This window comes from Gymnodraco acuticeps, unplaced genomic scaffold, assembly GCF_902827175.1.
Source record: "Gymnodraco acuticeps unplaced genomic scaffold, fGymAcu1.1, whole genome shotgun sequence".
NCBI lineage: Eukaryota > Metazoa > Chordata > Actinopteri > Perciformes > Bathydraconidae > Gymnodraco > Gymnodraco acuticeps.
This window is the reverse complement of record NW_022992130.1, coordinates 1,051,917-1,079,697: the sequence shown is the minus strand read 5'-3', so window position 1 is coordinate 1,079,697 and position 27,781 is coordinate 1,051,917. Positions and strand designations below refer to the sequence as shown.

The window sequence follows — 27,781 nt, the reverse complement described above, 5'->3', positions numbered from 1 at the left end:
TTGGTTGACATACATTTTTATTTGTAGTAACTTGCTACATGATAAAAGAAATAAGTAAATGCTAGAAAATGCTATTTCTGTTATAGACATTTTAACCAATTAAGCATGTAGAGAATGGAAACTGTACATTTGTATCACAAGAAAAGGCTATCATAAACCATAAAATTAACCGAACATACACAAGGTAGTTTGTAAATGAATAAATCATAGCATATTACCTTTAAAATTATTTACAAAAAGAAATATATATACTTACATTTGTACACAGAGCCCTGTTTTAGAAGGTATTTATATGTGAAGGTAGGCAACAAAGTACAAACCTTCCTTTTTGGAAATGTTTTCTGACCAAGCAGCTGCATAGAACTGGAGAGTCAAGCTTGGTTTAGGCCTTTTCATACTGAGCCAAGAAATCCATCAGCTCCCACACAAAACTACGACAGAGGACTCAGGTCTGCTATACGTTCATGACAGGAGTCAGCTGCAGCAGTGAGCTCTGCGGGCGAATGGCGCTGCTCTTGGAATGGAGTTTCTCCAAGTTTTGTAAAAAGCCTCTTCTCTTCAGACCCTCCAGAATGACAGTGTTGCTGGAGGACAAACTGACACGGGTCCTGCAGGGGGGAAAAGAAAGGCATGAGGTTGAGATTTTCTATAAATATACCATTTGAACAAGTTAACGTGTTCATGCCCCCCATCTGTCCACCCACACACCGGGGTGCACAGTGAGTTCAATGTCGAGAAGTTCCTCTTTGATTTATAACATACGAATTTTAAGTGCCTTACTGCAATTACACTCTATTATAAAAAAATACTCCCTCCTGTCCAAATACTGCACACTCTAATTGGACACAAGGTGTTTGTTCAGCTTACTTTAAAGGAAAAAACACAAATTGTGAGAAAGGCCAACCACAGACATGTAACCCAGAGGTTAACTAACCTCAGTACAGTGTTTATTTTGCCTGTCACTAAAGCTCCTCCAGTATGCCGTGGGAAAGTCTGGTGTGGGCTCACAGTTACGGCCCGTCCACAAAGCGGCGTGCGTTGAAAGCTTCACCATTCACTTTGAATGGGGTGACGTCACTTTTCGCCGAACTGCATTGTGGGAAGCGAAGCGGAGCTTTGCTGGCGTGGCTCGCTGCAAAAGTTGAGCAATGTTCAACTTTTGAAGCCTCGGCAGAAGTGTCAGCCAATTGAATCATATGCCAGTACAAGCTCTAGCCAATCAAACCGCTGCTTGTGTGTCAGGGGCGGGAGATTCATGTGATTGGTTGTTGGTCGAGTTTCAGACACGCCCGCCGGCAAGCTTCAACGAATGCCGCTGTGTGGACGGGCTGTTAGCGAGGTAAGTCTTTAGGCTAAGCTGTGAAAACTAGAAAAACAAGTGTGTCTGGGCTAAGGGGTAAGGAGCATTTTCTTACTGGTTTTTATCCTTTTTTCTCTTCATATACCTATCGGTCAGTTCAATGCCTTGGAAAAGATACCCCCAGACTCAAAGTAGGTCACAATGAAATGCAAACATGATATCACACCATCTTATTGCAGCTGATATGAACAAGAGAGGAACTCACCGAGGAGAATCTATCCCACTGTCTCCCGTGATGCTCTGGTTCTCCCCAATTTCCAACGCTTCCCCGATCTCCACCCCTCTGGCTCCACTGGGCTGACTCTGAACAGCTCTGCGGGTCTGAGGAACATCCGTCTCATCATTATCGTCCTCCTGCACCTCAGCCGCCCAGTCAGCAGATTCTCCATCGCCCTCATCACCCGACTTACGGACCGTCTCGCTGTCGGATTCTATCTCACTGGTCTGGCAGTAGTCAAAGATGCTACTGTCTGCAACTTCAGGCTGTTCGGGACAATCCAAATCAAGGTTGACCTCCTGTCGTCTCTCCCCCTGGACCGATGCACCTAGTCTGGGGCTAGATTCCCTTTGGGACCCTGGTGATCGAGTCCTCTGATGGCGATGATGGACCCTCCAGATGGTCTCTTCAGATCTGGTGGGGTTGAGGGAAGAATTCCTCTGAGTTGCTTGGGGAAATAAATCTTTAAATGTGCTTTCCCTTGAATCTTGTTTGGAGTCAACTTGTGTTTGGTGAAAGTTGGAATTATAAAAGTGACGATGGGGTCTTTGGTATTGAAAATCATACTCATTGTTCTGGTCAACCACCTTATGGCCTTGGTAGTCAGCTAGACCTGTCGGGAACACATTTGCAGAGTCAATAATCTCGTCTTCATTCAGACACAAGGAGCTGCAGGCATCATCATCATCATCATCCTCCTCTGCTCTCTGGTAGAGTCTGAAGTCGTCTTCTGCAAAGCCATCAGTGTCTGTTATTGCGCTGTCAGCAATCAGTTCTGGCCTTTCTCCCATGGTCCTTTGCTCTCTATTACTGATAGTGAGGGTTCTTATCTCCTGTTGTTCCAGTGTGGTTGTAGATTCACAGGCCGGCTGATGTGAAGAGAGCTCTGGCCTCTGAACATCTTCCCTTTGTGGGTTGGACAGTCTGAGGGAGTGTTTCCGCTGTAAAGAGGGCTTTGGCCAGAGCAGGGTTGGGTCATGTGAGGGATTTACAACAGGCTCATAGGGATGAGTAGGGGGAATGGCATTGGTATTGGAGTATTGTTGGATGTTAGAGAGGATGTCATCTTTAGTTTGGCTGTGGTCTGGTGCACAGTTGTATTCTGGCTCGTGTAAATTGGTTCCTTCTCTCTCCCAGCTCTCCTTGCTGTTTTCGTCCCTCTGATGTCGGACCTTGTCTTCTATCCGGAGCGTACTGCTCTGTGGGTAAACTGAACTGTACTGCAGTGGCAGCTCAATGTTGAGTTTTATGTCTGCTTGGAGCACATGATCAGCATTAACGTTGTACCTGTCCTTAGACGTTGGGGATGTTACTGCATGCTCTACATCTAATGTGATCTTTTTGGCTCGATGTGGGTCCCACGATTTTGAGCGATGATTTGAGCGATCCTTCTTCCCTGGTACAGAAACCTTGCTTTCTTTTACCTCTCGTCTCCTTGGCTCTTTGTTTGTGGTTACATGAATAATAGGCTCAGGTTCCTTGATTGGATGAGCCTGGAAAGGGTTTTCGATGCGCTTCTTATAAAGAGATTTCCCCTCAACAGCTCCACCTTCTTCCACTTGATCTGGTTCATCAACAGGGATTTCCCTTCTGAGCCGTGCAGGGATCAAATCCTCCCCCTCTAGATAATCTTCCGTACACATGGGAGCCTTACTCTTCGCCCGCTCCTTCTCTCTTTCCTTCTGCTTGTCTCTGGAGGAATGTGCCCTCCTCTTGCTGCGAGAGGCCTTCTGAGCAGACCTTTTCCCGGACTTAGAGGAGTGATGATGCCTGGGTTTTGAGAAGGCAAGGATCTCAGTAGACATTCCCTTATCTACTCCCTTATCATCTTTATCAATAACCCTGTCCAACACCCTCTCTATCCCTCTCTCCCTCCTCTCCTCCAGCTTCTTCATTAGGACCGTGTGGCGCGTCAAGTTGTCCACAGTCAGTTCAGGGTTGATGCGTTTGATGATTGCATGCTCCAGATCACGGGGCAAGTTATTTAGGTCCTCCTCGTCTCTTACTGGCCACTCCTCTGGAGGGAACTGGGCTGAAAACGATGCATACTCCTTCTTTGGTTTCTCTTTTTTACCTCCATTCCTCCGAAACAAACTGAGACCAAACTTCCTCCCTGGCTTGGTGTCTTTTTCTTTGCGGCTAGTGGCGTTACTTGTGGCCGTCGTTTTGCTGATTTCACTCGCCTGACAATCTGCCGCTGTGGAGGTGGACTGATGCTGCACTGTAGGTTTGTGATCTAATTGTCTGGGCCACTTTAAGCTCTTGCCTGTACATTCACTGATTGAAAAAGAAACTGAATGTTGGTCTGGGACAGTAGAGGGAGGGATAGTAGCTGTTACAGCGGTGGAGGCAATATTAGCGGGTGTTTGGACAGGGCTGAAGCAACTGCAAGACTTGCAGTGAGCCACTGCCAGCGTTTGAGTGTTCTCAATACAGGCGTCATTGCTCAACAGGTACGTAATGGGAGGTGGAGAGGGAGGGTCATCCGCTGAACCAGAAGTCCACCAGTTCTTCTCTCGGACCATGGTGTTGGTGATGAAATAGGTCTGAGGCGTGACGATGAAGTAGCCCTCGCCTGTATGGTAAATTTTGCGCTCTTTGATCAGAGTTCCTAGAGCATTGTAGAGGATGTCCTGAGTAGGGATGGTTATCCCTGGGACATAGAAAGAGAAAATAGTGTTAAAAGGACAAGCAGGGGGGGGCAAATTAATAAGATTTGAAAGCATACAATATCTTCAAGCAAAAGGTTGACAAATTGCTTTCTGACTGAGTACAAGATGAGAAAATAGATACCACTCACATCTCAGTTAATAAGAACCTAAAGCTAAGCTGACAGTCAATTAGCATAGCTTAGCATAAAGAGTGAAAATCTGGAAACAGCTCATTTAGCTCTGTCATATGGTAGAACCATTCAACAAGCACCTCTAAAATCACTAATTAAAACAATACAGAACAAATATGTTGCAGAGAAAATTACAACAGGGGTTACAGCAGGACCAAATAAATAGTTCCCCTTGTAAAACAGCAAAATGTCATCTTTACACTTTGTTTTTTTGTGCAGATTAAACAAAAAAACAAAAGATAAGTGTTTGATGTAACAATAATTAAGATTAAGAGGTGCTGGTAGTTGGATTTTGTTCATTTTCAGACAGGGCAAATGTTTCCAGTCTTTTTGCTAACCTAAGCTCACGGGCTGATGGCGTAAGCTTCATATTTACTTATTAACCGAAGATACAAGAACGGATACACTTCAAACACATGTACCAAATATTTAAAACCATCCCTTTAACAAGAAAGCAGTTCATATGGATTACCTGGGTGGGCTTTGCTCATGTAATTGATAAGTGCTTCCTGGTTGACGATGATTTGAGAGGAGTTCATATCGGAGATGACTGAGCACAACACCTCGGCCAAGGGAATGAACTGGGACTGGGGGACAGGGGACATCTGCACCGGGGACAGATCACCTGAAACACAAACACACACACCACCATATTATTGAGTGAAACAGGTGGGCCTGCTGCAGTACACACAAACACACCTGGGTAAGAGAGGTCTCTCTCCGACTTGTGCTGCCAGTGAAAACAACTCAGAGTGCTAAAGTTGACATTCCTTTCCTAACCACCTTCTAAATCATGACCGATGTGGTCTATTTATGTGAGTTATATGAACCATGCCTGACTGCTTTTGAAATTCCATCAGTACTGGGACAGACCACGAAATTCCATTACCCCCAGAGAAATGACCACAGGTCTGCCTGGTGGGCAGATCAGATATCCTGCCCTCCATATCATACGGCCCGACATGTCTAGGAGGTGCCCTTAGACAAACATGTATCCGAAAGTGAGAGAGACTAAGAAAAAAACACCGACAGTTTTAGAAAACATGTGTCTCATAGTTATAATAATAGGATAAAACTTGTTCTCTAAATGTATACCCCACATAAGAATCTGTACAATAGCAGGCTGACAGTGTGACAAGCAGACTGTGGGAGCCTATTAGGCAGAAGTCACAAGGCGTTTTAATCATAAAACTAAGCTGCTTCTAAAGACAACCAGACATTTTAAAGATGTATTATTAGTTTCAAAAACAATCGCAGAGCTTCACAGGATTAACACATTGAGTAACGTAATTCAAGCAACATGCAGTGGTTAAGTTGCTTCAGGGAAAAAAATGTTGTGTAAAGCCAAATTGAAGAGAGAGAGAGAGGAGGGGTTAAGATACTAGAGCCACAAAGACTCAGACATCAAAACTAAACGTGACATTGACACGGTTGTGTCTAAGTAATTGGTTATGATTGAAAACATGAATGTCTCTTATCTATGTTTTAGACAAAACACAGGTAATAAGCATATCTTGTTTTTTTAATTGAGTTCCCTATTTACCACAATGTGAGGCAACTAAAAAGTAATATCTGACTTCTGTTCAAACTCAATTAGTAAAAGGAAGAAAGGAACATTTCCAAAAAGGTAATAAAGATAGCACCATTGTCAATTGCCAATACAAAACCTCTGATCCCACTCAGGTAATTGGCAGAAATGCTGTTACTCTCTTCACAATCTGGAAGATTGTGTTTAGGCAAAATATTAGAAATGTTTGTTGTCAAATTAAACTTTAAGGTGGCAAGTTTTAGTTGTAATATTTATGTTTAGGTTAAGCTTAGATATTGAGGTTATGGTTAGAATAAGAATGTGAATGAGGGCTTGTTGCTGTGCATACCTTGAGCAGTAACCCCAAGAAAAGCATTACCAACCCTTGAGGGATAATATAAAAGGCCAGCTGAGAAAGGTTTGCCTTTATGAAAATGTTATTTATTTTACAAAGCTCATTTTGATTAAAACAGTTGCACACATTTTGACTGTGACTTATTTAAAAATATATATATATAGAGCACAAAGAGTAATGTCTACTAAAGACAAGTGAGCTAAGTGAGAGCACCAAAACAAACCAGATCCCACTGCTGATGAATGATTAGCATCTGGCCTGAGTTAACACAAACTCCCTTCATACGAAGAGCAGACACAAGGGCATTACCATAACCTTACGCACAGGACTGGAACATTGGTTTAAGTTAATCAGCTACACCTCCTTAATGGGCACTTGCGGGTAAATCTTGACACAAGACACAAGATGTGTGCAGTGATCTACCTGCTAGATCTGATATAGTATTTCCAGTACCCTCACAATGCAATGCGAGTGTAAGAAATGCCATACATGCAATTAATGATTGCTATATACTAGGGATGTAACGATATACCGAATATCGCGGTAAATAAACGTCCCAATACCGTCGTGAGACTGACAAACACTTGTAAACACTTTTTTTTGTTTTAAACCTTTATTTAACCAGGGGTCCCATTGAGATCATCGATCTCTTTTTCAAGAGAGACCTGTCCAACATGGCAGCAAGTAGGTTACAACATGAACATAAAACAACAGAACACAAAAGGACATCGTATTTACAGGGCTACATGTACACACCTAGAGACATTGACATGTACCATACAACAGTATATTTATATCTCGCCCTGTCAATAAGCCTCACCTTCTTGGCAAAAACTGTATTGTTTTTGAAGTGGTGGAGACAGGGCCGGCCCTGACCAATTTGCTGCCCTAGGCAAGATTTTAGCTGGCGCCCCCCCCGTCAATATCCGTCATAATCCTTTATTACCCGTCGGGTCTGAACCAAGCCCCCAGGAAGTGCGCCGGAGTCTGATGAGAATATTCGTGCTGGTCAAACGGCGGTACTACACTTCCTTTAGGTTGCTGGGCCCGGAAACACTTTTCCCCATTGACTTACATGGGGAAAGAGTGGTCTGTAACTCGTTGGATAATTTTTTTAAAACTAAATAAACTACCCAGTATGAACGTTTGTATAGCCCTTATTAAAAACATTCGGTCCTCAAGTTGTAAAAATGTGCTAATAACGTTATTCTGAGTTATTTCCCTCGGCATTATGAACGCGCATCTAACCCACGGGACCGCGCCGCCCGGCACGTTCATGTTTCTCTTTACCCATGGATGCACAATAACAACGGACCATATACTGCCAGCCCACGGAGCGGTGTTATGCCGTGTGTGCATGCACCTCGCGGGAGCGCGCAGCGTAAAGCAAAGCGCACAGCGTAAAGCAAAACCTCCCAGACATGTATTGATCTGTACGGCAAAGTACGGTTTGGAAACTATATAATTTCCTTTTGGAGGGCATGCATAACACGGCATAACACCAGAGCCTCGCTGCGGGGAAACGTTGGCGCTGTTCCAAGTTTGTTCTAATCTGTCAAAATGACAGACTGCTTTCAGATTTTTCCGTCATTGTTAAATAAAATATTCGGTTAACGCGACCACTGCTGTCCCAGCAACATCAGTAGGCCTACCAAGCGAGAGAGTTTTTTCCAGAGCAGGTGATATTGTAAATGCCCAAACATCCCAGCTTATAAATACCTGGAAATGTGGACATTCTCATATTCCTAAAAACCTGTCTGATGATGCTGAGTGAGTGACTAGTGAGTTTGAGTTGAGTTACTTGAAAAACTAAAGTGAAACTTGATTTATTTTATTGCAGGGTCTGATTATTAAATGTCCTTGTTTATTTGTGAGATGCAGTGGCACAAAGAAAATGCCTACTTTGTTTGGTAGTACTATACAAAAACACTGGTTTTCTTGTTCCAGTCTGTTACTGTCACTTTGTTTTTGACACTTTAAAATACTGCTATCCTACTAAAATGATGTACAAATCAGATTTATTATGTAATAAAGAAACATTTTCCGAGTAAAACATTTTTTGTTTGAAAAATAAAAATTCTATTTTTTTTCTTCCCTTTATTATTCAATATCGCGATAAATACCGTACCGTGTACTTGTTATCGCGATATTATCATACCGTGAGTTTTTGGTATCGTTACATCCCTACTATATACTATATAGCCAGTCAGGACTTCTTTCTGTTATTGACTGGGACATTTTCCCCAAATGTCCAGCTGTGCTGACCACAACACTTTGTGTATGAATGTGGGAATAAAGCTCAAACATGTGGCGTTTGTGAATGTGACCGATTCTCCCATCAACCCCAGGGCATTCAATGAAAACACTGCCAAGCTCACACTTGATGTAAACTAAACATTTACAACCCTCACACTTGAACCACTTATGTCCAAGGAAGGGCAAATAAACAACTAATCAAATATCTGCCATGTTGAAGCATGACAGAACACACACATACCAAGCACATGTACCACTTCTCTGGTGTGCACATATGGATTATTACTACCATGAAGCATCAAAGACAGTGTTGCAAGATTTTATTTATGAAAAGTATCCCAATAAATAGCCTCAAACCAGCATAATAATAGACTGGATAATATGTGAAGAGGAAAAAATCCTACTTCTGATAAATTGAAATTACATTTGTTTTTGATGATCAGGTATTGCATGTCAAGCCAATACTGATATGCTTTAGAAAATCACCATAATACTAATAAGAGAAAAAACAGGGGGCAGTTTTACTGGAATAAAGCCTAACTTATCATTAGTGAAAACTCCCCAAATGGAAAAAAAGTAGCCCACATTTTCACAGAAAACTTTTTTACCCACCCAATAAAGTACTGGAGTATTGGTGTTGAAAACTGCATAATCTGAGCTGCTTTTTCCTCAGTAAATTGTTTAATCAAGCTGCTACTTACGCTGTTGTTAAATTAGTAGAATGTTTTAAAAACGTTATTTATTCAATGTAAAGCCTTTCTTGCAGAGTTGTCTCCTCAGAACGAACTAAATCAAGCAAAGTCAGTAAAAAACAATTATCGTCACAGTGAGCTCACTTAAGGCTCATAAGCTCACAGACAGGGGTCTTTCTTTATATAACTGATCCTATGGCACATGGTGGGATTTAAAAGAAAAAGAAAAAAAGCCATCTGCCTTTTTCGGCTATGACAGAAGACGCTAATCTGACAAAACCTCAGAGCGGATATCTCAATAGCAGTCTCCCTGGGCAGTGAATTACTGCTGCTGACTTAGCTAGTCATTGTTGTCAACTTCCTATAGGAATGTCCGCCAGGCTGTCCACATAGCAACCGCCTATAACCACAGACAACAGTCAAAAGGTCAGCAGGGATAGGCCGGAGGGGGAGCCAGATAACTAATGTTTGAATCACAAGAAATCAATAAAGTTATCTGAAATCACCGCCTCCTCAAATTGAGTTCCCAGATGTCTTTGTCATGCTCTCTGACTATGTCCCGGTTTAAAGTAGAATATCCTGAACACCTGCTCACATGATTTCTTCAAGCTGTACTGAAAAATTCAACAGAAAAGTGAGGCTGACAATGTAGATGAGACAGAAGGAAAAAAATACACCTACAGCAGATTGTTTGTGGGAAAAAGATGGTGTAATATAGTCAGGGGATTATTGTATATTGAGTCTAACATTAGCAGGCGTGACCTTCGGGGGGGTTCATGGTTGTAACCATCTTCTCTCCGGGGGGAACAGGCCTCTGTGTTCCTGTAATCTTAGACCGGGCCACCGACATTACACTCATTGTCATACACTGCATGAATACCCTGCTGGATGCCATGGCAACCGAACCCTGTGCCACAACGAAAAGGGAGGGAAGCTCGGGACCCAAACAGGAGACGAGCCTTCAGTTCAAAGGAGAAGCAGTTTAATGTAGTTTAGGGGAAATTCCACACATTTTACATGTCAAAGTGAGCCGTAATAGTGAGTCCAGGAGAATAAGCGCTTTTATCTTATTTCTTTATAAATGTGCCCCCCCAAACTATACGACAGTCCCCGTTAAAAAGCCTGTTTTTCAGGTTTCAGGCTCGAAAATGACATTCCCAGAACAAATGACCATATCTTCCCTTCTAAAAGGGTTAAATTAATAATCTTTTTTCTCAAAGTAATAATAAACCTGTGAGTTGGATGTAGAATCAGAATCAATATAGATGTTTTTTATTTTAAAGAAAATTCAGATTGAACATGGTAAAAAACTGTAAATTATAGTGTCCGCCCAAAATATATTTTGTACTTATAGTGAAAACTAAGCTTGGATGATGGGTTAGTAGACTAAACGTTTTAGGAATCCAAAGTACAACATATAATAAGTACCCTGTATCAAGATTGATGCAAAACAAGTGATATTTGACCTTTTTAGACAGATTTAGCAAAAAAAACCTCTTCTGGGGCCATTTGGGTGGATTTTCCTTATCTCTGGCCCCCCTTCTTCGATTTTGACATGTGACATCTCTTTCCGACCGTTAGGGCCAATAGAATCGAAAGGAAATTGTCCCGCACACACTCATGTTAAAACAAGGTGGTGTATTTGAGCATTCAATCTTGCTACAGAGCGTAGGAATGGCCTGCTCTGATATTTTAAAACGGAATTGCAGTTTTATTGCTTATAGATTATCAGAACATTTCAAAGGGGACACAGACACATTGGATATTAACCTATGGATTAACTACAGCATCGTTGTTATCGTTTTAATGCCATTGAAGACCAGTTTTGACCAGACAAAACCATGGTAAGCCATGTTAGCGTTGTAGGCTACCTAGCGCCACATGTTTTGATGTACGTTTTTGTTGATAACGTCGCGAGTTTGTATCTTTCAGTGTTGAGGTGGGCACCGTTAGATTCTGTGTCTTTACGATCATAAACGATGTGTTGGATGTGCAGCTAGGATAAGTAATAAGGGAGCTAGGAGTGATTTTCGGTGCAGTAATAGGTTAGCATTTTTCGCTCGCGGCTAATTCAGAGGCTCACTGTTAGCATTGTGTGTTTTTTGGAGAAAAAAATGAAAAAGATCAGTTAAATGAGTTTTTTCCCGTTATATGGATATCAAAATATTCATAGTTTATTAAATATTAAGGTTCCTTAGACGTTGTTTCCTGCAAATGACGCGATTTCGGCCCCGGAACCGGGTCCGTGGGGCTTAAGAGATGATCCAGTGTTTTTGAAACATCACAAATAAACACAAGAAACAGTTCCTACAAACTATTGTCCATGCAGCAGAAGAAGAGGTTAAGTGAAAAACACAAATAGACAACAGTGAGTGTGAGACATGAAATTATAATTATGAATTGTAAGACAAAACCTCTGCCAACCTTAACTCAATAAATATTGTTTTGAATATCCCATGAAATCATCCAATGACCTCCACATTGAGAACCACTATCATAATGCATACTTTAAATGTTGTGTATTCTACGTTTTATTACAAGAGATCATTGCTGGGCACCTTTGTACCTCACCAGGTAATTCCTCTGCCTGTCTCTCTCTCACTATCAGAATGAATCAAAAAGACTTGATAATGATAATGACCATAACATGAAAAAAGTGACAAACCTCACACCATGCTTTCTGCTCCATGCAGAATTAAAACATGTATTTCTTCCCATGTCATGTACTTTCCATGTGAGAATAACTTCTCACGCCTGGGGGATACAAGTGATTGTGCAGAGCATTGACTGAGACCTTCTGTCTTCTATCCCCAATGAGATCTTTTTGGCTGCTGACACTGATCAATGACACATGTATTCACATGGCTGTGTCTTTAGCTGGCCACATGAGTCTCATTTCATACGTGATTACATTACCTCCAGACTCTTGTGAGAAAACACTCACATGCCATACAATGCAGCGCGTACTGTAGACCAAATAGCTGCACCCACCCTGCTGCTCTCAGTACGAAGATCAATCCATGCACCTACTGATTTTCAGAAAGGATTTAATCTATATTCTCGCCTTGATGAAAGACCAGAAACCAAAGTAAGGCAGACGATAGCACAACTTGTGACTGAATCTCGTCTTTGACCTTTCCCCTTCATGCTATCTCTGGTAAAAATCTAACTGAAACATCAGGCTTGTTGCGAAAACCCTTCGCTCCATGTCCTCTCTGGAAGCCCACTCTCTCAGACACATATCTTATCATCCTATCGTATAATCTTGAGGCCCCAGTGAGCAAACAGGCTAATCTTCTCTCTCCCTCATTAAGGACACACTGCAAGGCATTCAACATGAACTTGAGGCCTGCCCAAACTGAAAATCCCCCTCCTGTCTCCCATCGCCTGAGACCTTGAGAAGAACACGCTTCAGTGAGTTTCCAGTTAAGTCTCTGGTGAGACAATGTCAAACATTCATACACTCAGATTTAGTGTAATGGGAATAGATGCCAACAGTAATTTATGTCATGACTTCCTCCCAGTCCCACCACCACTTCCCTTTGTTTTGGGTTTCTTGGTCTAGCAGGCCTTCGTGAACCCACCCTCCCCTTCTTATGTGCGTATGTGCAACGCATCACACTTTTTAAAAGTGCTTTACGAGTGTGTGTCTTTCACTCCCATACAACACACAGACGTGGGCGTTGCAGTTAAATGGCCCAATAAATTGAGTGAAAAGATCCCTTCAGAGAGCCATCACAGGCCAAATGTCCCCAAAACCAAACCTCGCCCAGTCTAACAACACTGGCCCTTCCTGTGCGTCCACTCCGAAAGCACTTGGAGAAACACTGTATGGCCCATTTGATCAAAGTGCTTGCAGCAAACATCTGCTTTTCTTGTCAATGTCATCAACACTGCTGCCACAGTCCCACTTAAAACACACCAATAACCAGTGAAACGCAAAGTCTGAACATTTTACAGCTTTATTGATTGATTCTCAACAATAAAACATGCATTTCCGCATGGGCATTTTGGCCTTCAGTCTGTGCTCTCTGATTGCCCTTCCAGTTTACTAGTTTCATCTAGAGATATTGACTGGATATGAACACTGAATTTTACATCTAAAAGGTGAACAGTTAGGAAGAAAAGTCAAACTTAAGAGAATTCATGAGCTAAAACTTTTAGAAATGAGGAGAAACACAGGCAGGCTTTGTGTTGACTCCCGTCACTATAGAAACCTATACTGAGGCAGCGACCTGCCGCATGCAATACAAAGCCAAATAAAAAGAAGAACCAGCAGCAGAAATATAATAAGGGTGTCTATAATCCAGCTCAAGCCTTGGGGATCACTTTGCCAAACCAACCCTTTGACATTTAACATATGTTGGCAGGAGGGCATACACAGGCTATGACTAAGCTTCTGAAATTGAAATTCACAGAACTTGGAACATTTACGCTCACATAGTTGGTCACCGCAGATCTTGGCTGTAGCTGTAAAGCCATTAAATAATATTCTTACCATCTGATTCACAGTAAGAACAATTTGAATAGCAGCCCATGCCACAAGAAACAAATGACAAAGTGCTTTACTAATGTTAGAAAAACCCTAAAGTCATGTTCTTGTGGAGTAGGAAATGCACCTGAGCAGGTGTTTAAAAGAAGACAATGTGCAGGTAGACAGGCCTGTATTTAATAGCACAGCCCAAAGTGCTCTGTGTAACATGACACTGGCACTTTACTTTCCCATCTTTTTACCTCATACCTCTCAGACCTAATGGCCACACCCTGAGATATCTGGCTCTCGTCTGCTTTCATGAACATTAGTCCAAAGTCTGCCAGGGCTGTTTCTGCCAGACGCTTGGAAGACCAAGATATTAAAATTTGGACCAAAGTACCTTTCCTATGTTCTTTAATGGTACATGTTTTTCACATTTCTGTATAGAAACTATGTCCAAGTCCTCTGCGTCCTCTCAGGCCAGATTTTTCACATCTCCAGAGTAACCACTTCATCTCCGCTCGAATCCAGCCCAGATCTAATGAACCTTGTATTTCATCTAGGGATGTCCCGATCCGATTCCGATCATTTGATTTTGACAATCTGCCGATACCGATTTTTCCCGATCCGATCTTTATGCAATGCATTAAGAGAGAAAAAAGGTAACAGATAACGGCTGGTCATCCAACGCGATGAATTCAGCTATCTTGGCTGTTATTTTTTGGGCCTTTTCACTGTTCTGGGGCAGTTTCTCTTTCCTTTTAAAAGTCTCTGAAAGTGTTGGTTGTTTCAGTGCCGTTACCTGAGTGGCCGCTGTGTACTCGTCATGTTGTTGTTAGTGTTTGTTTCTCAGGTGGCGTATTAGATTGGTCGTGTTGAACGTAGCTCTGTTCTTTCCACCATGCGGAACCTCCGCCTTGCAAAATTGCATCTGGCTGTTACACTGCCTTCGCTTTCAATTTTATAATACTTCCAGCAAACTCCTGACATTTTTTCTGTCCCGACTCCCGAGTCACGAGCTGAACGTAGCCTCTTGTTAGCTTACTGCTACTATTAGACACTGCGCCCTGCCCACTCTGTTGCCAGATTTGAGAGAAATAAGCAACCAGAGGCCTGTACTACGAAGCTGGATTTTCCTAACCTGGATATGTTTGAGTTAGCCGGTTGGCCTAATCCAAAACATACGCGCTGTCGCTAAACTGTACTACGACGCTGGTTATCAAGTGGATCGCTCAAGCCAGCCGTGTCCTATCTGGTTAGGTGTGCGTTCACATGAAAGGGGTGGTATTTGGAGCATTCGACCAATCACAAACATGGAGAAGCGCACTGACAGCGCAGCGTCATAATTCCTGAATGAAAAGTGAACTTTAATACTAGTCAAATATGAAGTAGTTAAACTTTAAACATCCATGACTTAAACACTTTATCCAGGATAAAAGCCACATAGTTGCACTTCTGCATACAGTATGTGACACTGTAAGTGTTGCACGGCCAGATACGGCTCAAGAAGCTGACTCAGATAAGGAGATACATGATACATTATGATGTGATATGATGTGATATGAATGATAATGGGACACATCGACGTCTGCACTCAGTGTACTTATGTTGTGGCAGATATTTAAGTAAGCTTTCTTAACGCTAATGTTATAATAGTCAGATTGCTCTGAAGATGGGAGGTGATATTCTATTAATGTTCACGTTCACACAGTCGGTGATTTTTGCCGGCCGTCTTTCCTGCAACGGCAGTTTTTCTGTATTTCCTTTCTCCTGTAATATGTAGGGATGTCCCGATCACCTTTTTTTGCCCCCGATCCGATTCCGATCATTTGATTTTGACAATCTGCCGACACCGATTTTTCCCGATCCGATCTTTATGCAATGCATTAAGAGAAAAAAAGGTAACAGATAACGGCTGGTCATCCAACGCGATGAATTCAGATATCTTGGCTGTTATTTTTTTTGGCCTTTTCACTGTTCTGGGGCAGTTTCTCTTTCCTTTTAAAAGTCTCTGAAAGTGTTGGTTGTTTCAGTGCCGTTACCTGAGTGGCCGCTGTGTACTCGTCGTGTTGTTGTTAGTGTTTGTTTCTCAGGTGGCGTGTTAGATTGGTCGTGTTGAACGTAGCTCTGTTCTTTCCACCACGCAGAACCTCCGCCTTGCAAACATTGCATCTGGCTGTTACACTGCCTTCGCTTTCAATTTTATAATACTTCCAAACTCCTGACATTTTCTCCGTCCCGACTCCCGAGTCACCAGCTGAACGTAGCCTCTCGTTAGCTTACTGCTACTATTAGACACTGCGCCCACTCTGTTGCCAGATTTGAGAGAAATAAGCAACCAGGTCTGAAAACAAGCCCAAAAAAAGCAACACATGATGTTGTGTAATTTTAAACCAAAACTAAGGCCTCAGGATGACTTTAAGACGTGAACATGGTCATTTTTGTTTTGTAACATTAAATAAAATAATAAAAATATTTTATAAAAGAAATCGCGATCCCCGATTTTTTTCTCCCGATTCCGATCTTTTGAAAATCACGTGATCGGCTCCGATCCCCGATCACGTGATCAGATCGGGACATCTCTAGTAATATGACTTGATCGCTTTAAACTCCGCACACTGAGCTCTGATTGGTCAGCAGGTGGTGCTTTCACTGAGTTGATCTCTTAGCCTGCAACCTAACCTGCTCCGGAGCAGGGGGGTATACTACGAAGCAGGATTTTCGTTTAGCAAGATAACTTCTGGGATTTCCGGTACTACGAAGCTGGTTCACTTTTTAGTGGGCTAGATCTCCATGGTGACTTATCCTGGAACCTAGTCTGTGCTCCGAAGCAGGATAGGTTCCAGGATAAGAGATCAACTCAGCGAAAGCACCACGCCTGCTGACCAATCAGAGCTCAGTGTGCAGAGGAAATACAGTTTAAACTGCCGTTGCAGGAAAGACAGCCGGCCAAAATCACCGACTGTGTGAACGTGAAAATGAATAGAACATCACCTCCCATCTTCAGAGCAATCTGACTATTATAACTATTATACTATTAGGCTATGTTAAGAAAGCTTAATTAAATATCTGCCACAACATAAGTAACCGGATCAAAGTAACATTACGTAGCCTACAGTCAGCGGCACTGTGAGTGCAGACGTCGATGTGTCTCATTATCATTCATATCACATCATATCACATCATAATGTATCATATATTTCCTTATCTGAGTCAGCTGAGCCGTATCTGGCTGTGCAACACTCACAGTGTCACATACTGTATGCATAAGTATTATTTTAAGCAACACATTAAGTTGACGAAACACTCGAGTGAAATGTAATTAAAGTCAGATCCACTCGTGTCTTGGACGGGGCAGTGATATCATAAACCTGTTAATGTACGCATTCAAACACTTTTTCTTTTACCAGCTGTATTCACCTTGCAGGTGCAGCTATGTGGCTTTTATCCTGGATAAAGTGTTTAAGTCATGGATGTTTAAAGTTTAACTTCTTCATATGTCTAATATATTATAGTTGACTTTTCATTCAGGAAGTATGACGCTGCGCTGTCAGTACGCTTCTTCATGTTTGTGATTGGTCGAATGCTCCAGATACCACCCCTTTTATGTGAACGCGCACCTAACACGGCTGGCTTGAGCGAACGAGTTGATAGCCAGCGTTGTAGGACAGTTTAGCGAGAGCGGCTTTGTTTTGGATTAAGTCAACCGGATAACTCAAAACATATCCAGGATAGGTTGAACTAGATTCGTAGTATACCCCCCAGGTTAGCCGCACAGCATAAATTACTATGGAGATCTAGCCCGCTAAAAAGAGAACCAGCGTCGTAGGACTGGAAAGCTGGAGTTTTCCCTGAAGTTAGTCGGCTAAGCGAAAATCCTGCTTCGTAGTACAGGTCTCAGGTCTATGAAAACAAGCCCAAAAGAAGCAACACATACATGATGTTGTGTAATTTTAAACCAGGATGACTTTAAGACGTGAACATGGTCATTTTTGTTTTGTAACATTAAATAAAATAATACAAATATTTTATTAAAAACAAATAATAATTAAAAAAAAATTCCCGATCCCCGATTTTTTTCTCCCGATTCCGATCTTTTGAAAATCACGTGATCGGCTCTGATCCCCGATCACGTGATCGGATTGGGACATCTCTAATTTTCATCTTAATACCAGACGTTCTGGATATCCCAGAGATCAGTGATGTGGGACTTGAAGAAAGATTCAAAACAAATGGTCAAAAGTATTTCCACAGAGGTTGTGATATTCTGACTTTTAGTGCCTCTATAAAAAACTCTACATGACGTACCAGGGTTACTTTTTCAACAGTCCTTTTCTCGAAGGTCCATAGAAATGAGTCAGATTCAGATATTTGTGTTGTTAGTCAAGTTTTACCATTTTTTATACACACTCAGATGTTCTTGGTTCTCCTGATATTCTGCCTGAACTTTTTGTTGCCTCTTAAAAAACTCATAATTGCGGGTTATTGTTATCTTGATTAGTTATCACTGATTACTTCAGACTGTCTTAGCAAAATATCTTAACTTGCTACAGATGATAACGGAGAATTAAACAACCTTAAAAGGAGCATACTGAAAGACTTTGAACTAATTTCACCGTAGCATTAATGGTAATTATACTACAGCCTGAATTTGATCAAATAATGAGTCCAAAAGGGGAATGTTGTCGTAAAGAAGAAAAAGGAAAAACAAAAACAAAACTTAAATAACTTTAAATGATGTGGTAGATCACAGGAAATTAAGATAAAAGATCCAGTACAAGCAATTTAATTTGATTTAAAAAAGCCTGGGCTCTGGCTGATGACCCTTTTGACTGGTTTACTTCCAAAGTAATTTTCTGCATGAAAAATGCTTAATCATAAATGCAATTCAGTATTCCTGCAAACACTGAAAAAAAGCAATATTGCATTTCAATACCTAATGTTTGCTGATCGTTTACTAACAATAGTCTTAGTCCTCGACAACCAGTCACTGTACAGTGAAAGAGAACATCCTCATTTCATCATTTTATCATTACATTTGACATTGTGAAATATTGTAATAAAAGGCATATTCATTCTTCAGTTTTGGCCAAAATTGTGCTTTGCGATGTCTCAGTGGCATTGACCTTTGACCCCTAAAGTCTAATCAGTTAATACTTGAGTCCAAGTGGAAGTTAATACCAGACTGAATAAATGACCACAAGATGTTCCTGAGACGGGACAGACAGACACTCGATGGACAGCACGCATACAAAAGGATGGACAGACGATCCTAAAGCATAATGCCTCCCACCACTGCTTGCCGCGACCGTGGAGGTATGAAAATGAACGTGTTTCGAATCCTTTTTTGTTGATGTAACAGTCGGTGTAGCCAAAGGTAGAAATGTAAGGCCCTGTTTTGTTCACTATTTAAACTCCTAGCTTGGTTTTTGCATGGTTTCAGTGATGATAAAAGGTAAATTCTGCTCTGACAGATCCCTCTCAAACTTACCAGTAGAGCTAAAGTCTTGAGTATCTCAAGTTTCATCTTATTCAAAGATTGAAGTATTTTTTCACTCAACTGACACCCCACCACCAAAACATATACACACAATCTAAGAGTTTCTCCAGCAGGTCCACACCCCTTAATCAAGAGTGATGGCAGTCATTGGTTGCAGATGAAACCCATTTCCTCTTAACCAAGCTCGAAGTAAAGCAGATTCCTGTGTTTGTTATCCCAGCATTAAGAGCAGCGCTCCTGTCCAGTGTCTGCCATATGATACATAGCTTCTTAATATCCTGATACATAGTCAGCACCCAGATCCTTGAAAGTGTATTTTACTCCAGAAATACAATAACACAGCACTTTTCTATCACAGAACCTATGTTAGCATACCATTACATTTATCAATGCTAAATAAGGCAAAGAAAACATCCTGTCAGGAAACTGAAGAGTAATAGCAATACCAAACTTAATGCAATAGAGCCTCAATTCTGTGGTGACCCATTTGTCTGACCAGAGAGTGAATGAAGATAAATCCCATGAGGGAAACCCAAGCGGCCGCTGACAGTTTGTGTAAGCTGAGGAATAAAGAGGAAACTCCTAGACTGTTGTTGTTGGCACCGCTCCATCCAACTCTACTGTACAGCCCAAATGTGGGTCGATAAAGAGGCCGACATGCCTGATTTGCACCAGGGGTTAGCTTCCTGCTCAATGGGAAAGGATGTCGCAAACAAATGATGTGCTGAGAGGCAGGCACGCAACACGGAAAGTCTCTCACATGTGAAGGCATGTCCGAGGGTCACGCCTGAGAATAGAGGTCAAGGTTTCCTTATATCTGACCCGCTTACTGAACCATCTTTTACAAGCACAGGAAACAGAAAGACATTCTAGATGCAGACATATATCCTTGGCTCTGGCATAGTCAAAGACAATAGGACTGATGCTGGTATTAAACTGCAGCATAATTAACTTACACCAACAATGCAATTTGGAAAACAATCTAAAAGTTCAAAAAAGCTTCACAAGTCACAGCGGCTGCTTTTCTTGCCCTTTAAAGGTCCCATGTCATGCTTTTCCGGTTATTACCCGTCCCCTTGTGTGTTATGTAGCTTTTTATGCATGTAAACGGTCTGCAGAGTCACAAACCTTCAAAGTACACCCTGTAGCGAGTAAAACTCTAACACAGAAAATACCTGTCTATGCTGCCCCAGAACGCCTCGTTGGAGATTTATCTTTTTCCATTGTTTTCTTCCTGGGTATGGTGACGTGCCCATACCCAAATGGACCCCCTCAGCATCCCCCCCCTTCCCGCGTCCATTCGCGATGTCTCGCTGTCTCGCAGACCCCACGCAGCAAGCAGGAAATGAACCCAGCTCGCACTGTCCGCACCCAGACCCCACGCAGCATTCTCATCTGTTTGTCCTTACTGGTGTCATTGTTTGGTTGCTAACGCCATTGTAACACATAAATAATCACTGATGTTCCTCTGTAACGGTGGCAGACCATAGTGGTAGACTCATCAGAACAGAGTGGGCGAGCTGACCAATCAGAGCACAGTGGGCTCACAGGGAGGGGGGGGGGGGCAGGAGCTCCAACAAGCCGTTTAGGACAGAGAGTGACATTCAGTGAATACACATACTATACAGAGATGCTGTGAGAAACCAATGTGAGTTTGGAAAATTGCACAATGTAAATCTATTCTAGTAGAACTCAACAATGGAATTATGATCAGTAGAAATGGCCATGACATGGGACCTTTAACAATTTCATTTATCCAGTCAATTGTTTATTTCGTCTAAATGAATGAATTGGATGTTCTTTGATCTACCAACCAACAATAATAAAAACCTCGATTCTGTTGAGTTATAGCCGATTGAGGATCTTCCAACCCCTCACATAATACGGACTTTTTGTTAAATGTTGAGAAACAGCAGCATGTATATCATGTTTCTGATTAATGCCGCAATGTCAGTGTAGATAAAAGGCTTTAAAAAACGAAGAAATTGGGACTTGATTAGAAGATACAGTATGTTTTAGTTAATTAGGACTATATTTGGTGTGATGTTAATCCTTAGTTTAAAAGCTACAGTACAATAGTTCATGAGAACTGTTGGCAAGTGAGTAGAGAAGTTCAAACAAATTAGCATAAAGCATCTTTCAAAGACATTATTCCAGGTATATTCCCAATCCTTGGGAAACAAACTGTTAAAACTAAGCTCTTTCCAAACGTTGTACTAACCCAGTTAATGAATAAACAGGTTGAAATAGTTAGCTAAAAGTAATGAATAAACAATCAAAGTAGTTAAGTCAAAGTAATGAATGGATTAATCATTCTGGTTTTGGATTTGACAAAACGAAACAATGAAAGTTCCTTAGTATACTTAGTAATGAGTTGAATAACATCCAGTATATAATCCATTGATGAAAACAGAAATAAGGTTTGGACTAACAGAAGCCAGAGTGTGGAACACCTGGAGAATGTATTGATGTGTGTTGCTCTCTGAAGCCAGCTGACCTGCAGCAGCTTGTTAGCAGGAAGGTTGCAACCTTTGACCTGCGCTGCTTAGTTAGGACAGGGTGGGCCATTTAAAGCTGGTGAGGGGGTGTCATGATTAATAAGCGCACATCTGGAAGAGTTATGACCATTAGTGAAGCGCGTTGAGACTCTGACAAAATACCCTCATGAAAGGAGACACCACGCTGTGTGAAAATACAACACTTTCAAGTGAAAAGTAAAGAGCAGAAACGAGGCTTTCTCAGCCGACACACTCAGGAAATGATCTCAAGAGTAAATGAAGCATTTAAGGAATGCTTCACCCCTTCATGGTATGGCAAGTTAAATGAAATATACCATTTATAAAGGAAACTTGGCTGAAAAGTGCCTTAGTTCTCCAAATAATACACAGGGGGGGACCTACAGTATGTCCTGCAACGGCTAGAAAAGTGTTTTCCATGGCCAAAGTGAGGACTCGTTCACATCCACGTTCAAAGATGGCAGGAGCTCTATGTAGTGAGGTTACACGATATGTCATTACACCACTGGCTGACTACTTATAAATGTTTCAGCTCTGGGATCTACGCTCATCCTGCTGCAGGGACAATAGTAGGACTCTGAATAATGCAGAACGAGCTTACAGTCATAATGAAGCCTCTGGTTTCAACACGAAAAGCCTGGATTTTTGTGAAATTAGTTCGAGGAATTTAGGATTTTATAAAAGCCCACTGCCAAGATAATTACTGCATCTTCAGACACAATATTAATGAATTACCAATCTGAATAAAGGAATAGTTTGACACTTTAAGAGTTACCCTTATCCTCGTAAAAGTTAGATAATAAGATTGATACGACTCTCAAGTCTCTACGTTCTATGTAGCTAGTTTTATCTTGTGAGTTTAATCTGGACAAAGCCATCAATTTCCTCCTGTTCCCAGTCCTTACGCTTAGCTAGCTTATGATCCCAGCTCTGGCTCTAAAGTGAACCCTCAGACTCATAAATCGCTTTATCTAACTCTCAGTAAGAAAGTGAATAAGCACATTTCCCACAATGCAAAACTATTATTTTAAGGCAGAACAAAGATTATTGCAACGCGTAAACCATCTTGATACAATAAAGCTGAAGTAGATTACTCTTCAATCCTTTTGTATTTATGTGGCAGGTAGATCACCATAGCATGATTCAAGTTGGTGTTTTCACTCACTACATGTGGTAAACAAGTATTTTGTGAGGTAGATATAATGTATTGTGTCCATGAGTAAACAACTGGACCACTAATGATGGTGAAAAAACACCAACACATAATTTTCTCTAGTTCTCCTTTTCATATTTTGTGTTTCCTGCAGGTTACCATATGCTAATTAAGGAAAGATTTGAACTCAAACAGGATTATTCAGAGTATTCAGGTTACAGTGTAAATGTAAACATACAGTACTGTCAATAATGATCGTAAATTAAATGAGTCTGCGATGGAATTTCAGTATTTTTCTGTAAACAACAGCTGAAAAGGAAGAAAATGGCTGAGGAGATAATTTAAAGTGAGGAATGAGAACCACGTTCATGAGTTAAGAGGAGAGGTCAACCCCAGTGCCAGGGGGGCCCATTCTCACAACGCAGCCTGTTCATACTAACTCCTCACCCTGCCTGTTTACCTCGGACTAACCCCACCACGAGCTCCTTCCTCCATCAACCCTCCCACACACCTCTCTTTCTGCGTATTCTCCCCTAAAAAAAAAAACACAGAACGATCTGTCTTCCTTCAGGCGATTAGCACTGATAACCAGACAGGACCAATAAGGAAGTAGCACAAATTAATCAAAGCTTATGTGCCCCAAAAGCTTTGTTTTACATCTATTTGATTAATAACTTAAACCACATCTGGTCTATTTCAGCCAAACATCTTCTAACCTTTACTTCCCTTTTACCTCCTCACGTCAGTAAAGTCACGTCTCAACCTTGCTCTGACCTGAGAAAGGAAATATGGCTGTTTGGTATTCACTGTAGCACATAACTAATAACGTTTCTGTTTTCTAACTGGCATATTTATATGAGGACAATGTCAAGGCCTTTAAGTCCATGCCTGATATCAATCTAGGAGTCTGACTTTCACAGTCCCTCGCTGGCCATGAAATGGGGGGGACATTAATCCTGGGTAACAGAGGAGCGGCGGTGGTCTGCAGCCAGTCGCTGGGTGATTCACTGCTGACCCATTCTCAGTGAGGAGGCCGTAAACAGGACTCTTGACAGTCTGCCAGCACTGATTACCATACAAATTGCTGCGGTGCGAGGTGAAGGATTTTTTAAGGAGGAGAAGGAGGTGACAAATCCACACAGAGACGTGTTTGCTTACAAGTGTCTGGTGTGAAGCTCAAACATGAGGAGTCTGTAGAGGTTTCAGCACAGGCCTCACATTCGATTGTGAGCTCATGGTGTCTGTGTGCACCTTTGTGCTGACGCAGCGCATAGCAATAGAGCTCAACGTCACCTTTGGCTTTCAGTGTTTGTTTGTGAAACTGTCTCTCAGCAGGATGGCATGTCAGCCTCCACCTCCCCCCTCCACTGTCGCTCCACGCCCCCTCGGGACTCCCCTTGTGTGGTCTCGTCCTCCCCTTCATATCACATTCCTCCCTTTACTTGTCTGTGCACCTTTCAATTTGCCCTGGCTGATGGATTGATACAAAGTTAGCAGGTAGACGGCGGCATCCAGACTAAAAACACATTATGGGAAAGAACCTGAAACAGAGGACACACAGCTGGAGCAGATGGGGACTCAAAGCCAATGTTTGTGTTGCTAAATCACTATCAACAACCAAAAGGGACCTGCTGCAGCTCAACAATTGGAAACCTGCCCCTAAAACTACTATCCTGCCGCTTCCAAATTGCATGGGATGTGCCTTTTGGAGTGGAAGGGGTGCTTTGTGGCAAAAACATAAAAACAGTTCCCGCAGGTGTCAATTTGCAACCACCTAGAGTTCAGCATCTTCCTTCTGAAGTGGCAAAACATGTGAATAACCTGGTGCATCTCTTAAGAATACTGTCATTAGGTGTAAACCCTTACAGAGGGTTGTCATTTTATCGAGCAGCCGGTGCTGTCGGGCATTTACAGCCAATGAGATCATGCTATAGTGAGCTACATAAAGGTTTCCATTCGGTTTCCGTGCACATATATCCTGCTTTAAAACATCAGAACAGAGCCAGAGAAGGAGAGTAATTAAAAGGTAATTACATGGTATACAGAGCTTTGTTTACAAGCTAGGGTAAACATATCAATGTGTCGACAACAATGGGAGGCTGATTGGTGATGTAGTCCTATAATGCACCAGACCTTATACATGGGAACAGAGATTCAAGGAACATTATGTCTGAGGCAACAAACACTTGTAGTGTTAGTTTGAGATAACATTTAAATGATCATAGCAAAAAAAGGTATTCTTTTTTCAAATGATAGCACTTTCTTTAAGGTGTTTCACATAAGAAGAAAAATCAGGTGAAAAACCAAAGTGATCACATTTTCAATTTTTGTTTTGAACAGGTGTTATATGCCTCTGCACAAAAAAATGACTGAGTGACAACATAGTGGTCATAATTGTCTAAATCTAGAGTTAAAGATATGGAGAACATAATAAAATAAACTTCTGTTCCCAACAACTTTAAGATGAAAAGATTTTAAAACACATGGAACAGAATTTAGTACTCATTCTTCTTCAGAGGAGGAGGAAGGGTTTTAACCTCTGGCATCCCAGTGTTGAAAGTGTATTGCTTTCACACTTTTCTCTCAGTGGTAAACAAATGTTGTTTGTGCCATCTCTCACACCTGTGATAACTTTGTCTGCATGTGGATGCATTGTAGGCTTACACACTGTAATACATGGTTGTATTTGGTAAGTTCTTTGACTTTAGATATGAAAAGCTATGAAAAGAGGATTGATGTTACATACCGACAGCTTTGATGATAAATCCCTTTGGTGACCTCAGAGCTCTGCGCATCCACGCTTCTCTCAGCACCTCCAAGTTGTTGGCGTTCCCCTGAATGAAAAGCACCAAGTTTTCCATCCATCCCTGAAAGTACACTTCAGCTACAGCTTTGACGAGTCTCTTATTCCATGAACTACGCAAATTCTGCGCCTTAAAGTCCGCAAAAATCTCCTGGCCGCTGGTAGTGTTGCCATTAAGTTTCACTCCTCCGGCGCCCAAACTCTCCTCGTCCGGGCCGAAGACTACGGCAATCGAAGCGGCGGAGAGCTGCACAAACCGCGGCTGCTGAGACATTTCTAACGCCTCTACTGGCTCCAGGACGGAGCTTTCATGCTAGAAATCTCAATGCACTTGTTAGGAGAGAGATCTCCTGTCTGAAAAATCAAAATAAACGCCGTGTTTTGCCACGCATTCCTCCAGTCCGCGTCTGAATCCTGGAGCGAGTGAAGCGCAGACTCTGGACGTCGTCCGGCTGCTGTCTGTCGGCTCCCAGGGAAACCAGTGACGCTGCAGAGGGGAGGAGGGGGAGGGCTTACACACAGGTAGACCTCCCACTGACTGTTGCTTCCAGTGTGTGTGTGTGTGTGTGTGTGTGTGTGTGTGTGTGTGTGTGTGTGTGTGTGTGTGTGTGTGTGTGTGTGTGTGTGTGTGTGTGTGTGTGTGTGTGTGTGTGTGTGTGTTGCTTCTCTTCTGTAGATATCTGCCGGACAGGTGTTGGTTCACTCATGATTTTGATTGTAGTAATTACATTTATTGTTATGTTAGGGTTAGGGTTTTTTTGTTTGCTCTACTATCTGTTAAGTGTTTTAATCTAAGATAAGGTAAGATTTACTTTATTGATCCTAAATTGCCTTGGACATTTTTTACGTCATAGCAGCATGTTAAAACAAGGCATTGTATAAGGGGGAAATAAGAGTATACAATAAACAAACATAGAATAGAAACATCTCAAAATTAAAAAGCCGAACAAAACTAAAAAGTAAAATATATACAAGTTGATCGTGAAAGACACAAATCTGTAGACTTTCAAATTAACACTAGAAGGGCAAAAAACAGCTAAAAAGATTGTTATAGTACGATATAATTTAATATGCGTGCAAGGAAGGGCATATTAAATTAAATATAAATGTACAGTAGTGTGAAGAAAAAAGTGTTGCAGTTGTTCATTTAAAATCTCAGTTACATTTTAACAAATGTAAGGTGATGTGTAAGATAATTTAAGGATTAAAGTCTCCAGGTAAGTGGCCTGCAAGTTGCAACACAACAACAAATCTTGTCCATAAAGACGGAAAGGTCCAAATTAGGACCAGCAACATGGAGGGCTTGTGAAGTACTTCCTGCACATAAATTGTTACATACATGAATCACCATCAAAGGAGACCCAAGATACATGAGATTCCAACATAGATTTAAAGTAACTTTTGTTGAGTGATTGGGAGTTAATTCATAAATATCTGATTGTTTTCTTCACTATTCTCCTCATGGAAAGTCGCTGCCATAAATCATTACATTTTGATGCCAGAGCCAATTGTTCTGCGTTGTAACCAGGAAAAATGTATTCCCATGGAAGCCTATATTGCATTTCAAAACAATGACTAGCGAAAATGCTGGTTGATAAAAGTGCTTGATCCTCAGGGAAAATATATGCCACATTCAAATGAGAACCAGCCCCCCCCCCCCCCCCAGCGCTCTCAAAAGAGGGACCCCATTAATCCCTGCTTTTACGGACACTGTAACAGGCAGTCTGAAGCACAGACACCTCATATATCACAGTCTGAGAGCCTGTGGCTTGAGTTTCAGGAGCACTCAGGCCCCTGGGAGGCCCGGGGCCAGTCTGCCTCAGTGTGGTATTAGAGGCGGTGCGGGAACAGGATATTGCGTTTCCTCTGTACGTGAAAAGAATACATCACCTCAGCCTACACAGGATGAATTATGTGCAGTTCGTCCTGGTAGAAGCAGAGCCGAATGAAGCTGGAGGGCAGAAGAGAGAACTTGCAAAGTTTCAGTGTCGAATAAATATTCAAGGCAAGGCAAGGCAAGTTTATTTATATAGCACTTTTCAACACAAGGCAATTCAAAGTGCTTTACAAAAAATGAAAGACATT

General features: G+C 41.7%; 1 protein-coding gene across 1 annotated transcript; it reads right to left on the bottom strand.

Moving 5' to 3' along the window:
- Positions 1-26,163, bottom strand: stox1 (storkhead box 1). Its single transcript, XM_034203715.1, is given in 6 exon segments — positions 1-608; positions 1,566-1,926; positions 1,929-2,157; positions 2,159-4,230; positions 4,892-5,044; positions 25,640-26,163. Coding segments are annotated over 6 exon segments (3,300 nt in total). The 5' UTR covers positions 25,971-26,163; the 3' UTR covers positions 1-454.
- Between the last annotated feature and the right edge of the window lie 1,618 nt (positions 26,164-27,781).